The sequence below is a fragment of the Trichechus manatus genome, unplaced genomic scaffold (genome assembly GCF_000243295.1).
Source record: "Trichechus manatus latirostris isolate Lorelei unplaced genomic scaffold, TriManLat1.0 scaffold00021, whole genome shotgun sequence".
In the NCBI taxonomy this organism is placed as follows: Eukaryota; Metazoa; Chordata; class Mammalia; order Sirenia; family Trichechidae; genus Trichechus; species Trichechus manatus.
This window is the reverse complement of record NW_004443957.1, coordinates 19,646,057-19,668,791: the sequence shown is the minus strand read 5'-3', so window position 1 is coordinate 19,668,791 and position 22,735 is coordinate 19,646,057. Positions and strand designations below refer to the sequence as shown.

The window sequence follows — 22,735 nt, the reverse complement described above, 5'->3', positions numbered from 1 at the left end:
TTTATTCCTCACAACACCTCTGTAAAGGATTAATTTATGGAGGGAACTCAGGTCAGAGAGTTTGTATAACCTGCCCCAGATTTAAGCAGCTGGCAGGTGGAAGAATCTGACTTCAACCAGGCATGGATGGGGCCATTACCCATGTTCCTTCAACCAGTCTCTCAAGGGGAAGATTTGAGATGTAATGATTGGCAGACGGAGTGTGAGAGCTACAAACAGGAAGTAAAGAGATCAACGTGACTTAGAAGAAGGGAATATGGCTCAGGCAGACTTTGAAATATTGAAGAAATAAGGAAACAAGTAACATCTTCTCTAAGCACTTAAAAAAGAAAAATAAAATTGCATGCAAACACTTACACACTGTTGTGGATTGAATTGTGTCCCCTAAAAATATGTGTTGTAAATCCTAACCTCTATGCCTGTGGTTATAATCCCATTTGGGAATGGGTTGTCTTTGTTATGTTAATGAGGCAGGATTACTGTACGGTGTGTTTTGAGTTGATCTCTTTTGAGCAATCCAACAAGCAGAGAGTGGAAAGATAGATGCCAAGCCACATGGAGATCTCCAAGGAACCAGGAAACAGGAGCTGAAGAGACAAGGACCCTCCCCCGGAGCCTACAGAGAGAGACAGCCTTTCCCTAGAGCCGGCACCCTGAAGTTGGACTTCTAGCCTCCTAAACTGTGAGAAAATAAATTTGTTTGTTAAAGCCATCCATGAGGTATTTCTGTCATAGCAGCACTAGATAACTAAGACACACACACACACTCGCAAAAGCGTTTTATAAGTTTCTCCATCTGTCTCTTGACAGATGCCCAGTGACCATTCTCCAGTTCATTTACCCCTCAAAAAATTGATATTAAGAGCCAGAAAGAATGTAATGAGATTTCGAGCATCTAGTTCAGTTCTCTCATTCTGCTAAGGGAAACAGAATCTAAGCACGGCTTTAGAGAGCCAGTAGTGACGTAGAAAAAGCACTGGATTTGGGATCAGAAGCTTTGAGTCTGGAGTCTAGCTTCTCCCTAATTGTGTAATTTGGTTCAGTTTACTTAATCTGTGTTTCGGTGTCTCCATGAGTAAAATAGAAACAGTAGTCTTCAGTGTTGTGGTGAGGGTTAGAGGTTATGTATGTAAACCCTAACGCAATGCTTGGCGAAGGGTAGGCATTTGGTACATGTCGGTTTCCTTTGATCTTCGCTTATCTAAAGTCACTGAGCAAATGGCATAGCTGAAATTAAAATGAAGTGTCCTAGTTCTAGTATAGTATTCTTTTCAATACCCTGTATGATCATTTGGAGTCCCTGAGAGGCACAAATATTTAAGCACTTGACTACTAGCCTAAAGGTTGGTGGTTCCAACCCACCCAGAGGTACCTCAGAAGAAAGGCCTGGTGATTGGCTCCTAAAAGTTCACAGCCTTGAAAACCCAGGGCTTCAAACTGATTCCAAAAGTTCAGTCATGGCCGACAGAAACAAGGGCGGCATATGCATTGCACAGCAACCAAAAGCTCTTGCCCATGGCGGCTGACTGCACCTCTTTGAATGTGTGCCACGCTGTCTTTGAGTGGGGCAGTGCTGTTTCCTACTGATTATAAAGTCCCATGGGCACAAGTTTTGGTTGCTATGCAATGTGTATGCCGATCTTGTGTCTGTCGGCCATGACTGAACCGTTTTGAACCATTTCAAAGCCCTGTGAAAGCCCTATGGAGCCGCTCTGCTCTGCACACATGGGTTTGCCATGAGTTGGAATCAACTCGATGGTAACTAACAACAGTAACAACGACATATGATCATTCATCACACCTTGATACGGAGTGGCTTTATGTATGGAGGAAGTGTGGTGGAGAAAGGGGGCAGTAATACATTGTCATATTTCTGGAGTAGTGGATCAATGAGCTTAGGCATTATTTTCAGAGATATGTTCACATAGACTCAGACAGAGCTGGGCTCAAATTTTTCTTACACTAACCAACTCTACAACACATTGAGCAAGTGGTTATTTAAGGGGGATATGTATTCTTCTTTGCTTATACCCTGTGAAGAGACTTTCCTGATTAATATTCCTAGCTCCTCTTTCTTCCCTTCTTCTCTCCTCTTATGAAAGAAAGAGTGAGCTAGATTATTGATGAGTTTGGAAGATGAAAATGTGCATGCCCAGTTCTCAGCCCTTTGCATTCTCTCTCTGGGATTTGCTTGTCTGCAGAGGACTTGTGCTCAGGTCGGCCCTTTGTCATACAGTAAGGGGAGGCCTAAATTGTTCAGTTATGCCAGTGACTGTGTGTGCAAGTAAATCCAATATGGGTGCAGAGAAGGTTATCAAACCCATTTGGACGATCCATGTTCTCTAAATTAGCTTTCAGCAGTAACGAAACTGACATTTTGATCTCCACGTGCTTGACTCCTGGTTCTACTCATGGGTAGAGAAGAGACTGACTCTCTTAAGTTCCCAGTGTAACAATTTCTCTGAGCCTCCGTTGTAAAATGGGGATTTCAAACTTATCACAAAGGGTAATTATTGTGGTGATTCAATAGGCTAACAGTGAAAAGTCTTCTGTACAGTGAGTAATGCATGCTGTTGTTAGTTGCCATTGAGTCCACTGCAACTCGTGATGACGCCATGAACAACAGTCCTGCGCCACCTTCATGATCACTGGTGTGCGCGGGACCATTGCCGTGACCACTGTGTATTTTGAGTGCCTTCCAATCTAGGGGGCTCATCTTCCAGCACTATATCGAACAACATTCTGTTGTGATCCATAGGGTTTTTACTGGCTAATTTTCAGAAGTAGATAGTCAGGCCTTTCTTCCTAGTCTGTCTTAGTTTGAAAGCTCTGCTAAAACCTGTCCACCATAGTTTCCAGCATCATAGCAACATGCAAGCCACTACAGTATGACAAATTGACAGACGGGTGGTAAGGATAATACACAGGCAGTGGTTTTCTTGTTCCCGATATCTTTTTCTCCCTTTCTTCCTCACTGACCTGTGACTCCTGTAGGTAAGTTGTTGCTGTCTTTGAGGGTTTCCTAGGGGAAATTTGTTCTTCAACTTCAACCTCTGGAGGACGCAATGGGAACAAATCTTGGTAATCTTTAAACCTGCCAGCAGGGGACCAAGGATATCAAAGAGGGCAAATTCTGACATTTGAAAGATACCAGTTAAAGCAAAACTATGTCAGCTTTTGTTAAAGCAAAACTATGTCAGCTTTTGGAGGAAGTAGAAATGTGAAAAAGGAGCCTTGGTGGCACAATGGTTAAGCGCTTGGCTGCTAACCCTAAGGTAGGCAGTTCAGACCTACCAGCTGCTCAGCGGGAAAAAGATGTGGCAGTCTGCTTCCACAAAGATTAAAAAACCAAAAACCAAACCCATTGTCTTTTAGTCGATTCCAACACATAGTGATCCTATAGGACCTAGTAGAACTGCCCCAAAGGGTTTCCAAGGCTATAATCCTTACGGAAGCAGACTGCCACATCTTTCTCCCATGGAACAGCTGGTAGGTTCAAACCACTGAACTTTCGGTTAGCTGAGTGCTTAACCACTGACCACCAGGACTCCCTATAAAGATTGGAAACCCTATGGGGCAGTTCTATTCTGTCATATAGGGTCGCTATGAGTTGGAACAACTCGACGGTAATGGGTTAGAAATGTGAAGAGGTGAATGGTGAGACACTCAAAATTACTTTTCTTACCCTTTAAATCCTTTGCTAACATCAGCCTATCCTTCCTGATCAATACTGTGTTGTTCCTTGTTAAGGCAAATAAACAGAAATGTGCATGCATGTATGCGTACGTGTGTGCTGGTATGAGGTTTCAAGATAAGTTTGGCTTTTTTCTTTTGTTGGGTGGCTCTGACAATGGACTCTGATACTCCTTGATCAGTGTGGTTTTCAGGAGCCAATGAGCAGCTCCGGAAAGAGTCATGGCTGTCACTGAGCATACTCACCACTTCTCTTCTAGAGACTTCATGACGTAGCCCTGGATCGTTAACAACGTGGTTGTGCTGATTTGACGCATGTGAGCAATTTCTTTGATAATAGGGGCATTGCACTGCAGCATTTCTTCTAAAAAAATTGCAAGACAGAGAAAAGAATCATCCTCTTGTCTATCATTTCTGAGGTAGCTAGTGTTTTTGTTTGTTTTCATCTTAGAATCTACCTCAGAATCTGACCGGGTTCTGAACAACCCCTACCCGACCCTAACGACGGTTTGACTGAAAATCTCAAAAGCATATTTAAAAATTTATGTGCAAGGGTATTTGTAAAGTAAATACTTACATGGTTTAGATCCATGTGTCCCCTTAAGCATGTCCATTGAGTGCTTAAGTGGAAAGACATTTTTAAAGGACACATTTCTGCAGCTGGTTTGAAATTGTCTTTTTAGTGCATGGTAGGAAATAGGGAGCAAGCAGAAGAATAAGGATTAAAGTGGCTGTATGAAATAATAGGACTTGAAAATTTAGCAACAACAGGATCTGGTACTTCTTTTTCTCTTCAGTCTCATTCAAAATGATGTACAGGACTCAACATCCAGGGACTCAGTGAAGAAATATTTCTTACAAATAAAGATTTGCCAATTTTACCTCTTTTTTCTATTTTCATAAAATGTATAACCTTATATTGGTTTACCATAGCAAAAAACAAATTAATAAACACACCAAAAGCTATTCTTCTTCACATCTATTCATTTGTGCCAAAACAGGAGGCTCTATTCTCATTGCTGTTGCTGTAGATTTATTTACTTCTAGGGTAAGATCATGCTCATCCCCTTTTTCCCTGTAGAATTACTTGCAAAATAAATTTCAATGGGCCAAATGTCCCTCCCACCCTGTTGTTGTTGTGTTGTTAGGTGCCCTAGAGTTGGTCCTGACTCATAACAGCCCTGTGTACAACAGAACAAAACACTGCCCGGTCCTGCACCATCATCACAATCATTGTTATGCTTGAGCCCATTGTTGCAGCCACTGTGTCAATCCATCTCATTGAGGGTCTTCTTCTTTTTCACTGACCCTGTTCTTTACTAAGCATGATGTCCTTCTCGAGGGACTGATGCCTCCTGACACCATGTCCAAAGTATGTAAGACACAGTCTTGCCATCCTTGCTTCTAAGAAGCATTCTGGTTGTACTTCTTCCAAGACAGATTTGTTCATTCTTCTGACAGTCCATGATATATTCAATATTCTTCACCAACACCATAATACAAAGGCACCCTTTTCGTATTCAGTCTTCTTTATTAATTGCTCAGTTTCCCATGCATATGAGATGATTGGAAATACGTTGGTTTGGGTCAGGCGTACCTTAGTCCTCAAAGTGACATCTTTGCCTTTTTAACACTTTAAAGAGATCTGTTGCAGCAGATTTAGCCAATGCAATATGTTGTTTGATTTCTTGACTGCTGCTTCCATGAGCATTGATTGTGAATCTAAGTAAAATGAAATCCTTGACAAATTCAATCTTTTCTCCATTTATCATGATGCTACTTATTGGTCCAGTTGTCAGGATTTTTGTTTTCTTTATGTTGAGGTGCAATTCATACTGAAGGCTGCAGTCTTCGATCTTCTTCAGTAGGTGCTTCAAGTCCTCTTCACTTTCAGCAAGCAAGGTTGTGTCATATGCATATCGCAGGTTGTTAATGAGTCTTCCTCCAATCCTGATGCCACATTCTTCTTCATATAATCCAGCTTCTTGGATTATTTCTTCAGCATACAGATTGAATAAGTATGATGAAAGGATATAACCCTGACACACACCTTTCCTGACTTTAAACCACGCAGGATCTCCCTGCTCTGTTTGAACCACTGCCTCTTGGTCTATGTACAGGTTCCTCATGAGCACAATTAAGTGTTTTGGAATTCCCATTCTTTGCAATAGTATCCATAATTTGTTATGATCCACACAGTCAAATGCCTTTCCATAGTCAATAAAACCCAGATAAACATCTTTCTGGTATCCTCTGCTTTCAGCCAAGATCCATCTGACAACAGCAGTCCAGATGAATCCTCTTCTGAATCTGGTTTGAACTTCTGGCAGCTCCCTGTTGATGTACTGCTGCAACCGCTTTTGAATTATCTTCAGCAAAATTTTACTCGCATGTGATATTAATGATAGTGTTCGATAATTTCTGCATTCTGTTGGATCACCTTTCTTAGGAATGGGCACAAATATGGATCTCTTCCAGTCAGTTGGCCAAGTAGCTGTCCTCCAAATTTCTTGGCATAGATGAGTGAGCACCTCCAGCACTGCATCTGTTTGGTGAAACATCTCAGTTGGTATTCTGTCAATTCCTGGAGCCTTGTTTTTCACCAATGCCTCCAGGGCAGCTTGGACTTCTTTCTGTTATAGCAGCACTAGATTACTAAGACACTTGCATATGAGCAACAGATGGTCTGTTCTGCAGTCGGCCACTGGCCTTGTTCTGACTGATGATAGTGAGCTTCTCCATCATCTCTTTCCACAGATGTAGTCGATTTGATTCCTGTTATTCCATCTGGCGAGGTCCATGTGTATAGCCGCCATTTATGTTGTTGAAAAAAAGGTATTTGCAATGAATAAGTTGTTGGTCTTGCAAAATTCTGTCATGCGATCTCTGGTGTTGTTTCTATCACCAAGGCCATATTTTCCAACTACTGATGCTTCTTCTTTGTTTCCAACTTTTGCATTCCAATCACCAGTTATTATCAATGCATCTTGATTGCATGTTTGATCAATTTCAGACTGCAGAAGTTGGTAAAAATTTTCAATTTCTTCATCTTCAGCATTAGTTTTTGGTGCATAAATTTCAATAATAGTCGTATTAACTGGTCTTCCTTGGATGGATATTATCCTATCACTGACAGCATTGTATTTCATGATAGATTTTGAAATTTTCTTTTTGATGATGAATGTGATGCCATTCTTCTTCAATCTGTCATTCTGGGCACAGTTGACCATATGATTGTGTGATTCAAAATGGCCAATACCAGTCTATTTCAGCTCACTAATGCCTAGAATATCAATCTTTATGCTATCCATTTCATTTTTGATGACTTCCAATTTTTCTAGATTCATTCTTTGTACATTCCATGTTCCAATTATTAATGGATGTTTGCAGCAGTTTCTTCCCATTTTAAGTCATGCCACATCAGCAAATGAAGGTCCTGATAGCTTGACTCCATCCTCAACATTAAGATCGACTCTGCTTTGAGGAGGCAGCTCTTCCCCAGTTGTATTTTGAGTGCCTTCCAACCCCAGGGGCTCATCTTCTGGTACTATATTGGATACTGTTCTGCTACTATTCATAAGGTTTTCACTGGCCAATTTTTTCAGAAGTATACTGCCATATCCTTCTTCCTAGTTTGTCTTAGACTGGAAGCTCCGCTGAAACCTGTCCACCACAGGTGATCCTGCTAGTATTTGAAATACCAGTGGCATAGTTTCCAGCATCACAGCAACATGAAAGTCACCACAGTACAACAAACTGACAGACTAGTGGTGGCCTCCCACCCTAGACAACTAGAAAACAAGACAAAATTCATGAAACAAAGATTTTCAAGCAGACCATTCTCCTTCCCGTTACAACTCTGTTCACAACCCATGTGTAGTGAATATTCTAATTTTGCTTTTTATATCTAGCTTCAGCCTAGTTGATTTGAGGGTCAAAAGACTTGAGTTTGAATTCAAGCCCCACCAATTGCACAAGTTATTTCACTTCTCTGTGTTTCGCCTTCCTCACTGGTACAATGAAGCCATCTATTCCTACCTTACAAGATTATTTTAAGGTTAAATAAAATTTAATGAGAATCATTCATTATACACATAAAAAATGTTGAAATGTTTTGTTATATATGTTTCACCACAATAAAAAGTTTAAAAAAAATTAAATGATATATGTGCAGGTATCTTGTCCTTGACTTCTACTGGTGTTACTACTTTGGATTTATTAATGCTGCCGTTGCCTGCTTTCACTGTTCCTTTTAATCTTTGTTTCTCAGTTCTGCCCCACATGGCCTCTGCACTGTTCTGCACCCTCATGATGCTCACATAAAACAGGCTCTTTCTCAAACTACTCTCCTAAGGCACTGAAGGAAGAAGGAAATGGCGAAGGGGATGCATACCAGCAGAGACTTTGCCGTGGAAGAAAGTCTTCATTACATTTTCAAGGAGAGACTTGTAAAGCTTTTCATTAGTCTCAACACTTATCTTCTGTATGGCTACCAGGAATTGCAGTGGGATGTCAGCCTTCCGTTCTTTGAGGAACTCCTTGAAGTAGTCCAAGTGGTGTGTATTTAGGAGGACTTCTGTCAAGTTTCTGGCAAACAAAAAAGCATCATTTTGGTGGAGAGAAAAGGACTGTGACCCGGGATTCTGTCCTGATTAGGAAACGGGAAGGGCATCTCCCAGGCTACAGGGCCAATAGCCATGGGTGAAGGGCATAGTAGATGAGTAAGTTAATTTGCCAGTTTCGTTAGAGGTAAACTTGAACATCTATGTACCCTTCCTAAGCTTGGTCTAGTTATTTGACAACATCAGTGGAAGAGCAGAGAGGGGATGTGTTTTAAAGGGGATAATTTTTTTTTTTCAAAGGAACTCTCTTTTTTACATTGTGGATAGAAAACAAAATCCCTCACTGGTAGCCATTTGTGTGAGGCAAAGCATGGCTGATCTGACAGTTATTGATCAATATTTCTAAATTTCTGCTGCTAATTTCTTCTTCCACTGTTCCTTAAATATGTTGTTGTTGTTAGGTGCCATAGAGTCAATTTTTGACTCATAGTGACCCCTTGTGACAGAATAGAACTGCCCCATAAGGTTTTCTAGGCTATAGTCTTTATGGGAGCTGATCGCCAGGTCTTTACTCCTGAGAAATCTCCAAGATATCATTTAGCAGCTGAGCTTAACCATTGTGCCACCAGAGCTCCTTTCCTTAAATATAGGTGCTTCTAATATTACATCCTTAATTCTCTCTCTTTTTTTGCCTTATGGCTTTTCCTTGGGTAATCTCTGCCTCCTCTGTGGTTCCACTTTTCATTGATATGAGGAAGGCTGGTGAAACTCTATTATCTAGTTCCAAATCTCTCCCTCGAGCTCCATTTCCAAATTTCAACTGCCTATTGAACCTCATCTTTAGGTCATAGTTGTTATTTACACTTCTCCACACATGACTGCAATTGACAACTTGTTCTTCCTCATTTATTTACCTATTTCAGAGAATAATGCTACTGTAAACATTTGCATGCAAGTCTTTGTGTGGACGTATGCTTTCATTTCTCTTGGGTAGACACTTAGGAGTGGAATTGGCATGTTCTGTGGTAAATTTATGTTTAACTTTTTAAGAAACTTCCAAATTGTTTTCCAAAGCGGCTGCACTGTTTCACATTCACACAAGCAATGTATGAGGTTTCTCTACATCCTTGCTAACATCTGTCATTGTCTTTTTTATCGTAGACATCCAGTAGATGTGAAGAGGTATCTCATTGTGGTTTTAATTTATATTTCCCTAATGACTAGTGATGTTGAGCATCTTTTCATGTGAATAATAGCCACGTGTATATCTTCTTTGGTAAATTGTCTATTCAAATCATTTGCCCATTTTTAAATTGGGCTATTGAAACTTTCATTATTGAAACAATATTTCATTATTGGAAACAAATACTTTATCAAATATTTTAAAGTATTTTCTCCCAGTCTATATTAATTAAGAAATCCTTGCCTAACCTAAGGCCATGAAGATTTTTTCCTGTTTTTATTTAAAACTTTTATAGCTTTAGCTATTACATTTAAGTTTTTAATCTATTTTGAGTTAATTTTTGTGTTAATTTTTTATATGTGGGTATTCAGTTGTCCCCGTACCATTTGTTGAAAAGACTATCCTTTGCCCCTTTGAATTGCTTGGCATCTCTGTGGAAAATCAATTGACAAGAAATATAAGAATTTATTTCTGGACATTTAATTCTACTCCATTGATCTGTGTGTCTATGCTTATGCTGGTACCACACTGTCTCAATTACTGTAGTTTTTAATATGTTTTGAAGTAAGGAAGTGAAAGTCTTCCCACGTTGTACTTCCTGTCAAAATTGTTTGGCTACTCTGAGTCCTTTGCATTTCCATTATACATTTTAGGGTCAGCTAGTCAATTTCTGAAAAAAAAATCTTGCTGGAATTTTGATATTGTGTTGAATCTGTTGATCAATTTCAGGAGAAATGCTACTTTAACATTATTGAGTCTTCTAATCCATAAACATGGACTGCCTCTCATTTATTTAGATGCTCTTTAATTTCCCTCAGCAATGTTTTGGAGTTTTTAGTGTAGAAATCTTGCGCTTGTTAAATTTATTCTAAGTATTTTATTCTCTCTGATGATTTTGTGAATGCAATTATTTTCTTAATTTTAGTTTTGGATTGATAATTCTTATTATTGGAGCCCTGGTGGCACAGTGATTAAGAGCTTGGCTGCTAACCAAAAGGTCAGCAGTTCAAATCCACCAGCTGCTCTTTGGAAACCCTATGGGGCAGTTCTGCTCTGTCCTATAGGGTTGCTATGAGTTGGGATCGACTCAACGGCAACAGGTTTGATTGGTTTGGTTAATTCCTAGTATATCTATCTTGTATCCTGTGACCTTGCTGAACTTTTTTTTTTTTTTTAGATCTAATAGGTTCTCTTGTGGATTCCTTAGGGTTTGCTACATACAGGATCGCTTTGTCTGTGAATAAAGACAATTTTACTTCTGCCTTTCCAATCTGGATTGTTTTTTCCTGATTGTGCTGGCTAGACTGTCTAGTACAATGCTGAATAGAAGTAGCAAGACCAGACATCCATGCCTTGTTGTTTATCTTCGGGAAAAATAATTTAGTCTCATACCATTAAGTAATGATGTTAGCTACAGATTTTTCATAGGTGTCCTTTATCAGTATGAGATGGTTCTCTTCTATTCCAAGTTTATTGAGAGTTATTATCTTGAACGGGGCTTAGATTTTGTAAAACGCTTTTTCTACACCAGTGGAGAATACCATGTGACTGTCCCCCACTTATTCTATTAATATGGTATATTACATTACTTGATTTTTTTTTACTTTAAAAAAATTTTTACATTGGGGGAAAATACATTGTTCTATATAGGTTGGTTCATTTAATCAAAATTTTTTGTTTCTTGATTGTGCTACATATAAAATTATTATATAAGGTGACAGAATGTGAAAAGGGGTGCTGAGATTTAAGTATAAGTCTTCACAGTAAAAGCTAGTATTTTATATAATTTATTAGACCACTTTCTTTTACCTTGTACCTTATTAAAGTGTTACATTGATTTAATAGTTCTAAATTTTATAAAGAATCTCAGGTTTTTATTTCTCTTTTATTTTTAATTATACAAGAAATACATGCTGACTATAAAAATTTCTTAGAATCCGTAAGTCCACTTCCACCTTTGATCACACTCCTCTCTCAAAAGGTAGCCACTTTAACATTCTAGTATATTTTTTCCAGAAAAGTTATATACACATCTGTGATATGGTTTGTAAACCTTTTTACAAAGAGTCATTATATTTTCAAGCCTTAGCATAATTTTCAGTTCTTAAAAACTCAAAAGCATATTGATGTTACTCAATTTTATTTATGTCTTATTTACTTTTCTGTAAATAGATACAACTCTTTAAAAATGTAGTCAATTCCCCAACTTTTATGTCATTCTTTAAAAACATCAACCTTCTCAAGACAATAAATACTGCATTTTGTACCAAACAATCTTTTAATTTCAGCATCTGGAACATAAAATGATGGGCCTGCATGTTTAGTGGATCATAAGAAAAGAACAGGCATGAGGTAGTGAAACCCTTTTCTAATTAGGGATAGCACTATATCACATAGCGTTCTTGATCATCTAGATTAATTGCAACTAATACTCTTCTTTCTACTCTGTCCTATAGGGTCGCTATGAGTTGGAATCAATTAGACAGCAATGGGTTTGGTTTGGGGTTTTAATGCTCCTCTATCCCAGATCTGGTTAAATGGGCCATTATTTGCTCTGGGAAGATTAAACATGCTGCGCAGCATAATGCAATGTTTCCTGAAAAATTCAAATATTTCGGCTCCAGAAATTTTGGTGATTGATTCTTCTGACTAAGTGAGATTCTGCTCTGTAAAAATTCCTGTATCCCAAGTTCACTTATTTCTGCACCACTACACTGCGTCCCTAATCTGCCTACCATCTCATTTCAAATGCTTTTCCACAAAGAGGAAAAAGATACCCTGAGTCCACTCTTGTAGTTAAGAAAAGTATCTAATGTTTCTTTAATAGTTGATATCCTTGTTCTTGATGAAATACAATTTTGTAGTTCACCTACTTTCTTGCCATTCTTCCAGAGTTGGTATTCAATTTTTTCTGTACCTCAGTATCAGAATGCTCTTTAATTTCAAATGAAGTTGTTATATCATCCATAGTTTTGTAGATACCTTTGCCTCACATGGAGATATGATTACAGTTTTATTATAGCAAAAATGATGCAAACGAAGAGACACATAGGGCAAGGTCAGGAAGGGTTCCATCACAGAACTTCTAAATCTTAAAATGGGAAGTGCTACCCTCCCACATGCATTGATGTCTTTCACCAACCAGGAAGTCCCCATTAATTGATTACTGGATATTAAACCAACCTTGCGTTCTAGGGATAAATCCCCCTTGGTCATGGTATACAATCCTTCTTATATGTTTCTGGATTTGGTCTACTAATATTTTGTTAAGGATTTTTGCATCTGTATTTCTGAAGTCTATTGGATATCCTTGTCTGGCTGTGATATCAGAATAATACTAGCCTCACAGAATAAGTTGGGAAGTGTTCCTTCTTCCTCTATTTCCTTGAGGAGTTCATGGACTATTAGTATTATTTCTTTTTAGCTATTTAATAGAATTCTCCACTAAAGTCATCTGGGTCTGGGCTTTTCTATGTGGGAATATTTTTAATTACTAATTGAATTTCTTTTCTTGTTACAGGTTTATTCAGATTTTCTCTTTCTTTTCAAGCCAGTTTCAGTAATTTGGGTATTTCTAGAAATTTGTCCATTTCACCTAAGTTGTCTAATTTGCAGGCATAAAGTTGTTCCTCATGTTTCCTTACAATCTTTATAATTTTTAATACTGAGTTTGGAGGTCAGTGTCTTCTCACTTATTTTTCTTAGTATATCTAATGGCTTATCAATTTTGTTGATCTTTACAAAGAACCAACTTGCTTGCCTTAGTTTTGTCTATCGTTCTTTTTCTTATTTTATTGATTTACACTAATTTTTATTATTTACTTCCTTCTGCTTCCTTTGGGTTTAATTTGAATATGTCATCCCACTGCCTTCGGTCTTTCTTTCTGATGTGAAGTAAGCTGTCTTGTTGTGGTTCTCCTGTACATGATGAGTCATGTTTCTCTTGCTGCATTTGAAATTTTCTCTTCGTCTTTGTCTTTCAACCGTTTAACTATGATGTGGCTAGGTGTGGATCTCTTTGAATTTATCCTGCTTAGAGTTCATTAAGCTTCTTGTGTGTATAGATTAGTATTCTTCAACAAATTTGGAACATATTCCATCATTATATGGAAAATAATTTTTGCCCCTTTCTTTCTTTCTTCTCCACTTCTGGGACTCTCATTACTTACATGTTGTATGCTTGATGTCCCTCAGGTCTCTGAGGTTCTGTTTCTTTTTCTTCATTCTTCTTCTTTTTTAATTTTTTTTTCTGTTCTTCAGGCTGAATAGCCTCTGTTGAGCTAATATTAAGTTAACTGATACTTTCTTACGCCAGCTCAAATCTGCTGTTGAGCCTCTCTAGTGAATTTCAATTTCAGTTAGTGTACTTTTTAACTACAGAATTTTTACCTGGTTCTATTTTACAATTTCTATCTCAATATTGATATTTTCTATTTGTCATCATACTTTCCTATAATTCTTTAAACATGCTTTCCTTTAGTTCTTTGAACATATTGCTTTGAAATTTTTGTCTGGTAAGTCCAACATCTGGATCACCTCAGAGATAGTATCCATTGACTACTTTTTTCCCCTGTGTATGGGCCATATTACCTGCTTTTTTTGCATGTCTCATGGTTTTTGTTTGTTTGTTTGTTTAAAACTGAACATTTTGGATAATATATTGAAGCAATTCTAAAGCTGATCCCCATGCCCCACCTCCTGCCCACCAAAGGTTATTGCTATTGGTTTGTTTGTTTTGCTTTCTGTTAACTGAAATGCTCTGTACAGCATGTCTCTCCTGCAGTGTATGGTCACTGAAGTATCTGCTCACTTTTATTTTGAATTTTTTAATTTAATTAAATTCTAGTTTCCTAGATGTCAGTCCAGGTCATTATATCTTGATGGTCAGTCAGTGATTAAGCAGAGGTTTTTTTAAAGATCTTAAACTGATAAGGCCTCCATCCTTTGTCAAGGGAATCTGTGTTTGGGTTAGGGCATACATTCCAAGTTCATTCAGTTTACAGGTCTATCCTATCTTTCATTTCTGTTTGCACAGTGCCTCCTGATTAGTCAGGGATGAGTAGACAACTGAGTCCCTCTTCAATCTCTCTTAAGCATATGCACAGCCTCATCAAAACTCCCTGTAACTGTTTTGTTATCCAGATCTTTTACATTTTTGGCTGTTTTATTGCTTGCCCCAAGTAGTATCACTACCGTCCCTTCCCCGATTATTTGCCACCAAGACTGCTATTGTTTTCAACAATGTTCCTGGTCACAATCTTTTCTGTGGAGCTCCAAATCAAGCCATCCCCTTCTGGTGGCAGTAAGGCTATTGGTCCTCATGGCTATCAAGCATATGTGATGATGGGAGCAGCCACAAGTTAAAATGCCACAAACACCACTTTTCTTACTTTTGGTAGTTTTCTTAAACACATGCTTTTAAAGTTTTTTATATACCTTTGGTTAATTTCCAGAATTCTGAAATTGTTTTTGCCAGTTTTATCATTGCTTTTCTGGTGAGAAGATTTGCAAGATTCTAATGTCACCATTCCAGAAGTCTGATTCTTTAGTGTTTTTAAAGCTGTATCCTCCATTTCCACTTCTACTGTTTACTTCAGGCCTTTAGCATTACTTGCCTGAATAACTTCAACAACCTTCTATTATTTCTACCTTCAGTCTCTAGGTCTCTGATTCCCTATAATATCATCTCTATTGCTACCAGAGTAATGTTTTTCAAATCCATATAATTTAATCCTGCCACTCTGTGCTCCAACAAACCCCAGTGTATCCCCACTGCCACTGATTCAATACAAATTCCCTAGTAATTCACTCAAGAACTTCTTTCAGTTATTTGGTCTCAATCCAACTTTTTAACCTTATGCTTTATATCCCTTCACCCCATGCATTCTATACTTAACACCACTGAACTATTTTAAAAAATATTTTAATATTACTTTCACGTACATAATTTTATATCTTTGTGTAGTTCCTTCAGCTTGGAAAATTTATACCTACCCACAAAATGCTCCAATTTTTTTGCAATTGAATTCCTACATGCAGTTCAGTTCAGGGCCTCTTCTGATGCTCTAACTTTTCCTGATCTTCATTCAAAATTTCTTTTTCCTTCTACTATTCTCCCATAACAATTAGCTAATATTTTATCATAACATTTTAAGATCTGCCTTGCATTGTATTTAGTCATGTATTCGATTAAGGACAGGGATTATTATTATTTTTGTACATTAGCATCCACAGAGTGTCTGGGACACAGGGTATGATCAGTAACTGTTTATTACGTTGAATGATGGCTAGAGACAGGACCTCAAAGGATGGAATACACAGCAATCAAATTGACTACATCTGTGGAAACAGACCATGGAGAAGCTCAGTCTCATCAGTCAGAATAAGGCCAGGGGCAGACTGTGGAACAGATCATCAATTGCTCACATGCAAGTTCAAGTTGAAACTGAAGAAAATTAAAACAAGTCCATGAGAGCTGTCATGGATTGAATTGTGTCCCCCAAAAATATCTGTATCAATTTGGTTAGGCCATGATTCCCAGTATTGTGTGATTGTCCACCACTTTGCCATGTGATGTGATTTTTCTATGTGTTGTAAGTCCTATCTCTATGATGTTAATGAGATGGAATTAGTGGCAGCTATGTTAATGAGGCAGGACTCAATCTACAAAATTAGATTGTGTCTTAAGCCAATCTCTTGAGATACAAAAGAAAGAAGCGAGCAGAGAGACTTGGGGACCTCATACCACCAAGAAACAAGAGCTAGGAGAATAGGGTGTCCTTTGAATTCAGGGTCCCTGTGCTGAGAACTCCCAGTCCAGGCAAAGATTGATAACAAGGGCCTTCCTCCATAGCTAACAGAGAGAGAAAGCCTTCCGCTGTAGCTGACACCCTGAAGTCAGGCTTCTAGCCTCCTAGAAGGCTTGGTAAAGTAGAGGGTCAACGAAAAAGAGGAAGACCCGCAACGAGACGGATTAACACAGAGGCTGTAACGATGGCTCGAGCCTAACAACGATTGTGAAGATGGTACAGGATGGGGCGGTGGTTTGTTCTTTTGTATATAGGGTCGCTATGAGTTGGAACCGACTCGACGGCATCTAACAACAACAAACAACAATAGTCTCCTAGAGTGCGAGAGAATAAATTTCTCTTTGTTGAAGCCATCCACTTGTGGTATTTCTGTTATAGCAACACTAAATAACTGAGACAAGAGCCGAAGTACAACCTTGAGTATATCCCACCTGAATCTAGAGACCATCTGAAGAATAGATTTGACACATGAACACTAATGACCAAAGACCAGACGAGTTGTGGAATGACATCAAGGACATCATACATGAAGAAAGCAAAAGGTCATTAAAAAAAGTAGGAAATAAAGAAAAGACCAAAATGGATGTCAGAAGAGACTCTGAAACCTGCTCTTGAATGTAAAGCAGCCAAAGCGAATGGAAGAAAAAAATGAAGAGAGCTGAACAGACCATTTTAAAGGGTGGTAGAGAAGACAAGTAAAGAATTATAATGAAATGTGCAAAGACCAGAAGTTAGAAAACTCCAGGGAAAGAACACACTAGGCATTTTTCAAGCTGAGAGAACTGAAGAAAAAATTCAAGCCTCTAGTTGCAATATTGAAGGATTCTGTGGGCAAAATATTGAAGGATGCAGGAAGCATCAAAAGAAGGTGGAAAGAATACACAGAATCACTGTACCAAAAACAATTGGTCGACATTCAATCATTTCAGGAGGTAGCATATGATCAAGAACTGATGGTAGTGAAGGAAGAAGTCCAAGCTGCACTGAAGGCATTGGCAAAAAAGCAAGTCTCCAGGAATTTATCAAATTCCAACAGAGATGTTTTGCCAAAGGGATGCAGTGCTGGAGGTGCTCACCCAACTATGTCAAGAAATTTGCAAGACAGGTACCTGGTCAACTGACTGGAAGAGATCTACCAAGAGGGTCAGCAAAAAAGAGGGAGACCGTCAATGAGATGGATTGACACAGTGGCTGCAACGATGGTCTCAAGCATGGCAACAATTGCGAGGATGGCGCAGGACGAGGCAGTGTTTCATTATGTTATAAGCAGAGTTGCTATGAGTAGGAACCAACTCAATGGCACATAACAACCACAACAACAAGTAGGAAAAAGAGAGGATGAGCACTCCTGGAAGACAAGTCCACAGAATTCGCCTAGTAGTGGGACCTTACCAAAGGCTGACTCTACAATTGATGATAAGGGAAAGAGACAGGAAGTAAGGAACCAGTTAGGAGGCTACTATAGGACTACATAAATAATCCAGAAAAACACAAAGAGACAAGGATGCTTGTACTAGGATGCTTATTGTGGTAATATTTATAGCAATGAAAAATTAAAGACAATGTAAATGTTCATTGAAAGGGTATAGTTAAATAAATCATGATTCATCAATACTATGAAAAGAGGTAGATATAGACATATTGACACAAAAAGATTTCCATGATAGTTTGTTAAAAAAATTATTGTCTAATATATATTGCATGATGCCAATTTTAGAAAATAAAGATTTAAAGTACAAAGTGAGGCTACGCATACCATAGTTTTACACAAATGAGCATGTTATACACTTTTTCGCCAATAGGTTCCCCCCACCCCCCGCACTCCCCCTCCCGCCGCCCCAGCCCCAGAGGTATTTTCATAGTGCACTATGCTAATTTTTTTACAGCAACATGCTAAAAAAAAATTGGCATAGCACACTTACAAAAATAGTGCACGGAGGGGAGGGCACCGTTGGCAAAAACATATAATGCACATGTTATTTGCATAAAAATATAATATATGTGTGGTAGATGAAAAAAGGTCTGGAAACCTACTCAGAGAAAGATAAGTTCATCATTAGACATGTTGAAATTAAAGGGGGAGCTTGTGCTTGGAGAGGAAGGTGTAACCAGATCCTGTATCTTACCTGGGTCTCATTGAGGGTTTCCTTACATTTGTCCTTTTAAAGGACAATTTCCTGTGTGTGGTTGATACAATCCTTGGCTCCTTGACAATTTCCACTGTAAAATCTGATGAAAAGTTGGAGAACATGATGTTATAAGGAACATTGCAGAGAATAAGAAGGACCAAAGTAGCAAGGACATTTACCAGACATTAGGTACAGTTGGAAAAACTGCAGTCCCTGCAACTGCTGCCACATCAGGCCGTTATTGCTGAGAACAAGGACTAAGAATGATTTCCACCTCTGAGACTAACAGCAGTCCAGGCTATGTTATCTAAGTTTATTAGCACTAGGTCTAGGGCACTTTCCTCAGAGAAACTGCTGAGACAAAGTTAAGTATATTTCTCTTCATTATTACATTAGTCAGCACCAAGGGTCATCCCTCCCCCAACCAGCCAGTTGTACTGGACCATCAACTGCATGAGATTCTGTCTCCATTGACACCACTGCTATTATCCTAAACACTTCCACTTCCCCTCTGGAACCCTTGCTCTGTAATAAGCAAAAACCAAAACCAAACCCATTGCCATTGAGTAGATTCTGACTCATGGTGACCCCACGTGTTATAAAGTAGAACTGCTCCATAGGGTTTTCTTGGCTGTACTCTTTATGGAAGCAGTTCACCACCGTTTCTTCCATAGAGCTGCTGTGTGGGTTTCAACTGCCAACCTTTAGGTTAGGAGCCAATTGTAAACTGCTTGCGCCACCCAGGCTCCTTTGATCAGCAAACTCTCCCATATTCTTGTCCTCTTTTTCAAGCGTTCCTTCCACCTTCTTGCTTTAATTGAAACCATTCTTTTTCCTAAGGATACTACTTCCACAGAAAGCTTCTGAAATGTTGAGTGTTTATTCTATCACACCACACATAATCCAGAGTTAGTGTTCTGGTTCCCTATTGTCTTTTAGAAATCATTATTCAAAAAAATATTAAAACATTATCATCGAGAAATAATAGATTATGAGGATCTCAGTATTAGAAAAGGTTATTGTTGTAGGAAAAAAAAAAACAGACTGTAAACTCATTAAAGGCAGGGATGGGGTCTTACTAATTTTCATAACAATCCCCCAGAAATTACAACAAGGCCTATTTATATAGGAAATGCTTTAAAAATGTTTATTAAATAGAAAATATCACAGGAAATTTTTGTGTGATTTAGTAAAACTTTCAGAGACAAACAGCATACAAGAAGAATTCATTACAATAGAAATATATACTCTTTCTAAACGAATACAATTAAATAGGTGTAAAAACAAAACCCATACTATGGAAGACTGGTGTTGTTGTTGTTGTGTGCCATTGAGTCAATTCTGATGCACGGCGACTCTCTAGGACAGAGTAGAACTGCCTCACAGGGTTTCTTAGGCTGTAATCTTTATGGGAGAAGATTGCCAGGTCTCTTCTCCTGCAGAGTCTTTGGTGGGTTTGAACCTCCAACCTTTTGGTTAGCAGCCAAATGCTTAACCATTGCATCATCAGAGCTCCTTGGAAAACTAGATATTATTAAAAACAAAAACAAAAAAACCTTCCAAGAGAAAACACCTAGAAATGCTGGGTAGAAAAATAACACACTTTTTTTTTTTGTTATCAAATGATCCTTTATTGAAATATTTTCTTTTGTTCTTAGCTAGCTGGGCATTCCACAGCACCACTGTTGATGTCGTCTATGATGTCATGAGGGTGGCGGCCAACAACATTACAGCCTACAGACTGAGTAGTCCCGAGGATCTCTTTAATAGTTCCAGAGAGTTCTTTAGCTAAAGATCGGTGTCGCATCTGACGGGCAATGCCGACAATCTCATCAAAAGTGGTATTTCCACTGTGCTTAATATTTTTCCTCTTCTTTCTGTCTCTGGGTGGTTCCTTGAGGGCTTTGATGATCAGGGCAGAGGCAGAAGGCACCACTTCAATCTGGGCCTGTCTGTTCTGGATAGTCAGCTTCACTGTAATCCTCAGACCCTTCCAGCCACCGGTTGCCTTGGCAATGTCATCACCAACTTTTTTTGGAGACAGACCCAGGGGGCCGTTATTGGGGGCCAGAGCAAAGGTGGCACCGACTTCCCCACCGGTGCACCTCAGGTACACGACTTTGATCTCGTTGCGGTCGAACTTGGGCGGCATGGCGGAGGCGGCTGGTGTCGGATGAACCCAGATGCGGGACGACCGAAGAAAGTTGCACCTTGGCCTCCTCCGAGCCGAAAGCCGAAAGCAAAAATAACACACTTTTAAACTCACAAGTAAGCTTATAAGAAATTAAGACAAAACAAAAAAGATAAAGTCAAGAAAACAAAGAAGATGCAAAAAAAAAAAAAGCTAGAAAGGTAAACTGACACCAGTATTTTATCCGCCCTGGAGACATTTGCAATGTTAAAGCAACTTGGAGACAGAAGACAAAGCCATAAGCCTTTAGAAAATGACTGGATTTTGGCACTGCTTTTACTCTCAAGGCATTTTATAATTAAGAAAATGGCTACTGAGAAATTTAGCAGAGCTTTTGACAGAGTTACAGGGTAGGAGAGGACAAAAACTGAAATTCAGGGATAGCCAAGAACAAGCCAGGCTTTCAAATAGAACTTCAAGGAATAAGGGAATGATAACTAACTTTGAATCCCATGAATAGGAGGGTGGCTCAACATATGAAAATCAATCGATGTGATACACAACACAACTAGAATGAAGGAAAACTAAAACAAAAAACAAAAACACGTGACTATCTAAATTGACAAAGAAAAACCATTTGACAAAATCCAACACTCTTTCATGATATAAACAATAGCAACAAAAAATAACAATAGTGTTAGGGACAACATGGATGAATCTGGAGGGCATTATGCTGAGTGAAATAAGTCAATCAAAAGGACAAATACTATATGAGACCACTATTATGAAAACTCATGAAAAGGTTTCCACACAGAAAGAAATAATCTTTGATGGTTATGAGGGAGGGGAGGGGTAGGGAGGGAAAAATACTAACTAAACAATAGAGAAGTGGTAACTTTGGTGAAGGATAAGACATCGCACGATACTGGGGAAGTCAGTACAACTTGACCAAGGTGAGGTCATGGAAGCTTCACAGGCACATCCAAACTCCATGAGGGACCGAATTACCGGGCTGAGGGCTGGGGACCATGGTCTCGGGTGACATCTAGCTCAACTGGCATAACATAGTTTACAAAGAAAATGTTCTACATCCTGCTTTGGTGAGTAGCATCGGGGGTCTTAAAAGCTTGTGAGCAGCCATCTAAGATACTCCACTGGTTCCAACTCCCCTGGAGCAAGGGAGAATGAAGAAAATCAAAGACACAGGAAAAGATTAGTCCAAAGGACTAATGGACCACAAGTACCACAGCCTCCACCAGACTGAGTCCAACACAACTAGATGGTGCTGGGCTACCACCGCAAACTGCTCTGAGAGGAATCACAATAGAAGGTCCCAGACAGAGCTGGAGAGAAATGTAGAACAAAATTCTAACTCGTAAAAAAAAGGCCAGACTTACTCATCTGACAGAGACTGCAGAAACTCTGGGAGTATGGCTCCCAGATACTCCTTTAGCTCAGTACTGAAGTCACGCCTGCAGTTCACCCTTCAGCCAAAGATTAGACAGGCCCATAAAACAAAATGAGACTAAATGGGCACATTAGCCCAGGGGCAAGGACGAGAAGGCAGGAGGGTACAGGAAAGCTGGTAACAGAGAACCCAAGGTGGAGAAGGGCAGAGTGTTGACACATTGTGAGGTTGGCAACCAATGTCACGAAACAATATGTGTATTAATTATTTAATGAGAAACTAATGTGCTCTGTAAAACTTCATCTAAAGAACAATAAAAATTAAAATTAAAAAAATAAAAAAAGAAAATAAACTAGCAAAAGCAAAAAACAAAAAACAACAACAAAAAAGAATAGTGTTAGTGAGTAGGAATAGAAGGAAACTTCTTCAACATACTAAAGACCATTTATGAGAAAACCACAGCTAACGTGTTAACAAATAGTGAAAGACTTAAAGCTTTCTCCCTAAGATCTGCTTTTGCCACTTCTATGTAATATTGTACTGGAAGTCCTAGCCAGAGCAATCAGACAAGAAAATAAAAAGAAGGAGATAAATCTGGAAAGGAAGAAGTAAAATTACCTCTATTCAAAGATGATATGAGCTTTTATATTAAAAAAATCCTGTCCGAAGGACTAACAGACTACAGCTACCAAGGCCTCCATCAGACTGAGTCCAGTACAGCTAGATAGTGCCCGGCTACCACCACTGACTGCTCTGACCAGGATCACAACAGAGGGTTCTGGACAGAGCTGGAGAAGGATGTAGAACAAAATTCTAACTC

General features: G+C 38.9%; 1 protein-coding gene and 1 pseudogene across 2 annotated transcripts in view; both read right to left on the bottom strand.

Moving 5' to 3' along the window:
• The window catches only part of RGSL1 (regulator of G protein signaling like 1), an 80,460-nt gene that overhangs the window by 21,834 nt on the left and 35,891 nt on the right, over positions 1–22,735 (bottom strand). The window contains exons 10-13 of the mRNA XM_004372955.1: positions 18,374–18,476; positions 8,087–8,280; positions 3,940–4,057; positions 2,980–3,094 (exon numbers count right to left, since the gene is read on the bottom strand). Coding sequence (XP_004373012.1) covers positions 2,980–3,094; positions 3,940–4,057; positions 8,087–8,280; positions 18,374–18,476 — 530 coding nt within the window. The remainder of the gene's footprint in view (positions 1–2,979; positions 3,095–3,939; positions 4,058–8,086; positions 8,281–18,373; positions 18,477–22,735) is intronic.
• LOC101358129 (60S ribosomal protein L12 pseudogene) lies at positions 19,991–20,610 on the bottom strand (annotated as a pseudogene). The gene has a single exon (XR_001121467.2). The product of XR_001121467.2 is annotated as a 60S ribosomal protein L12 pseudogene (transcript).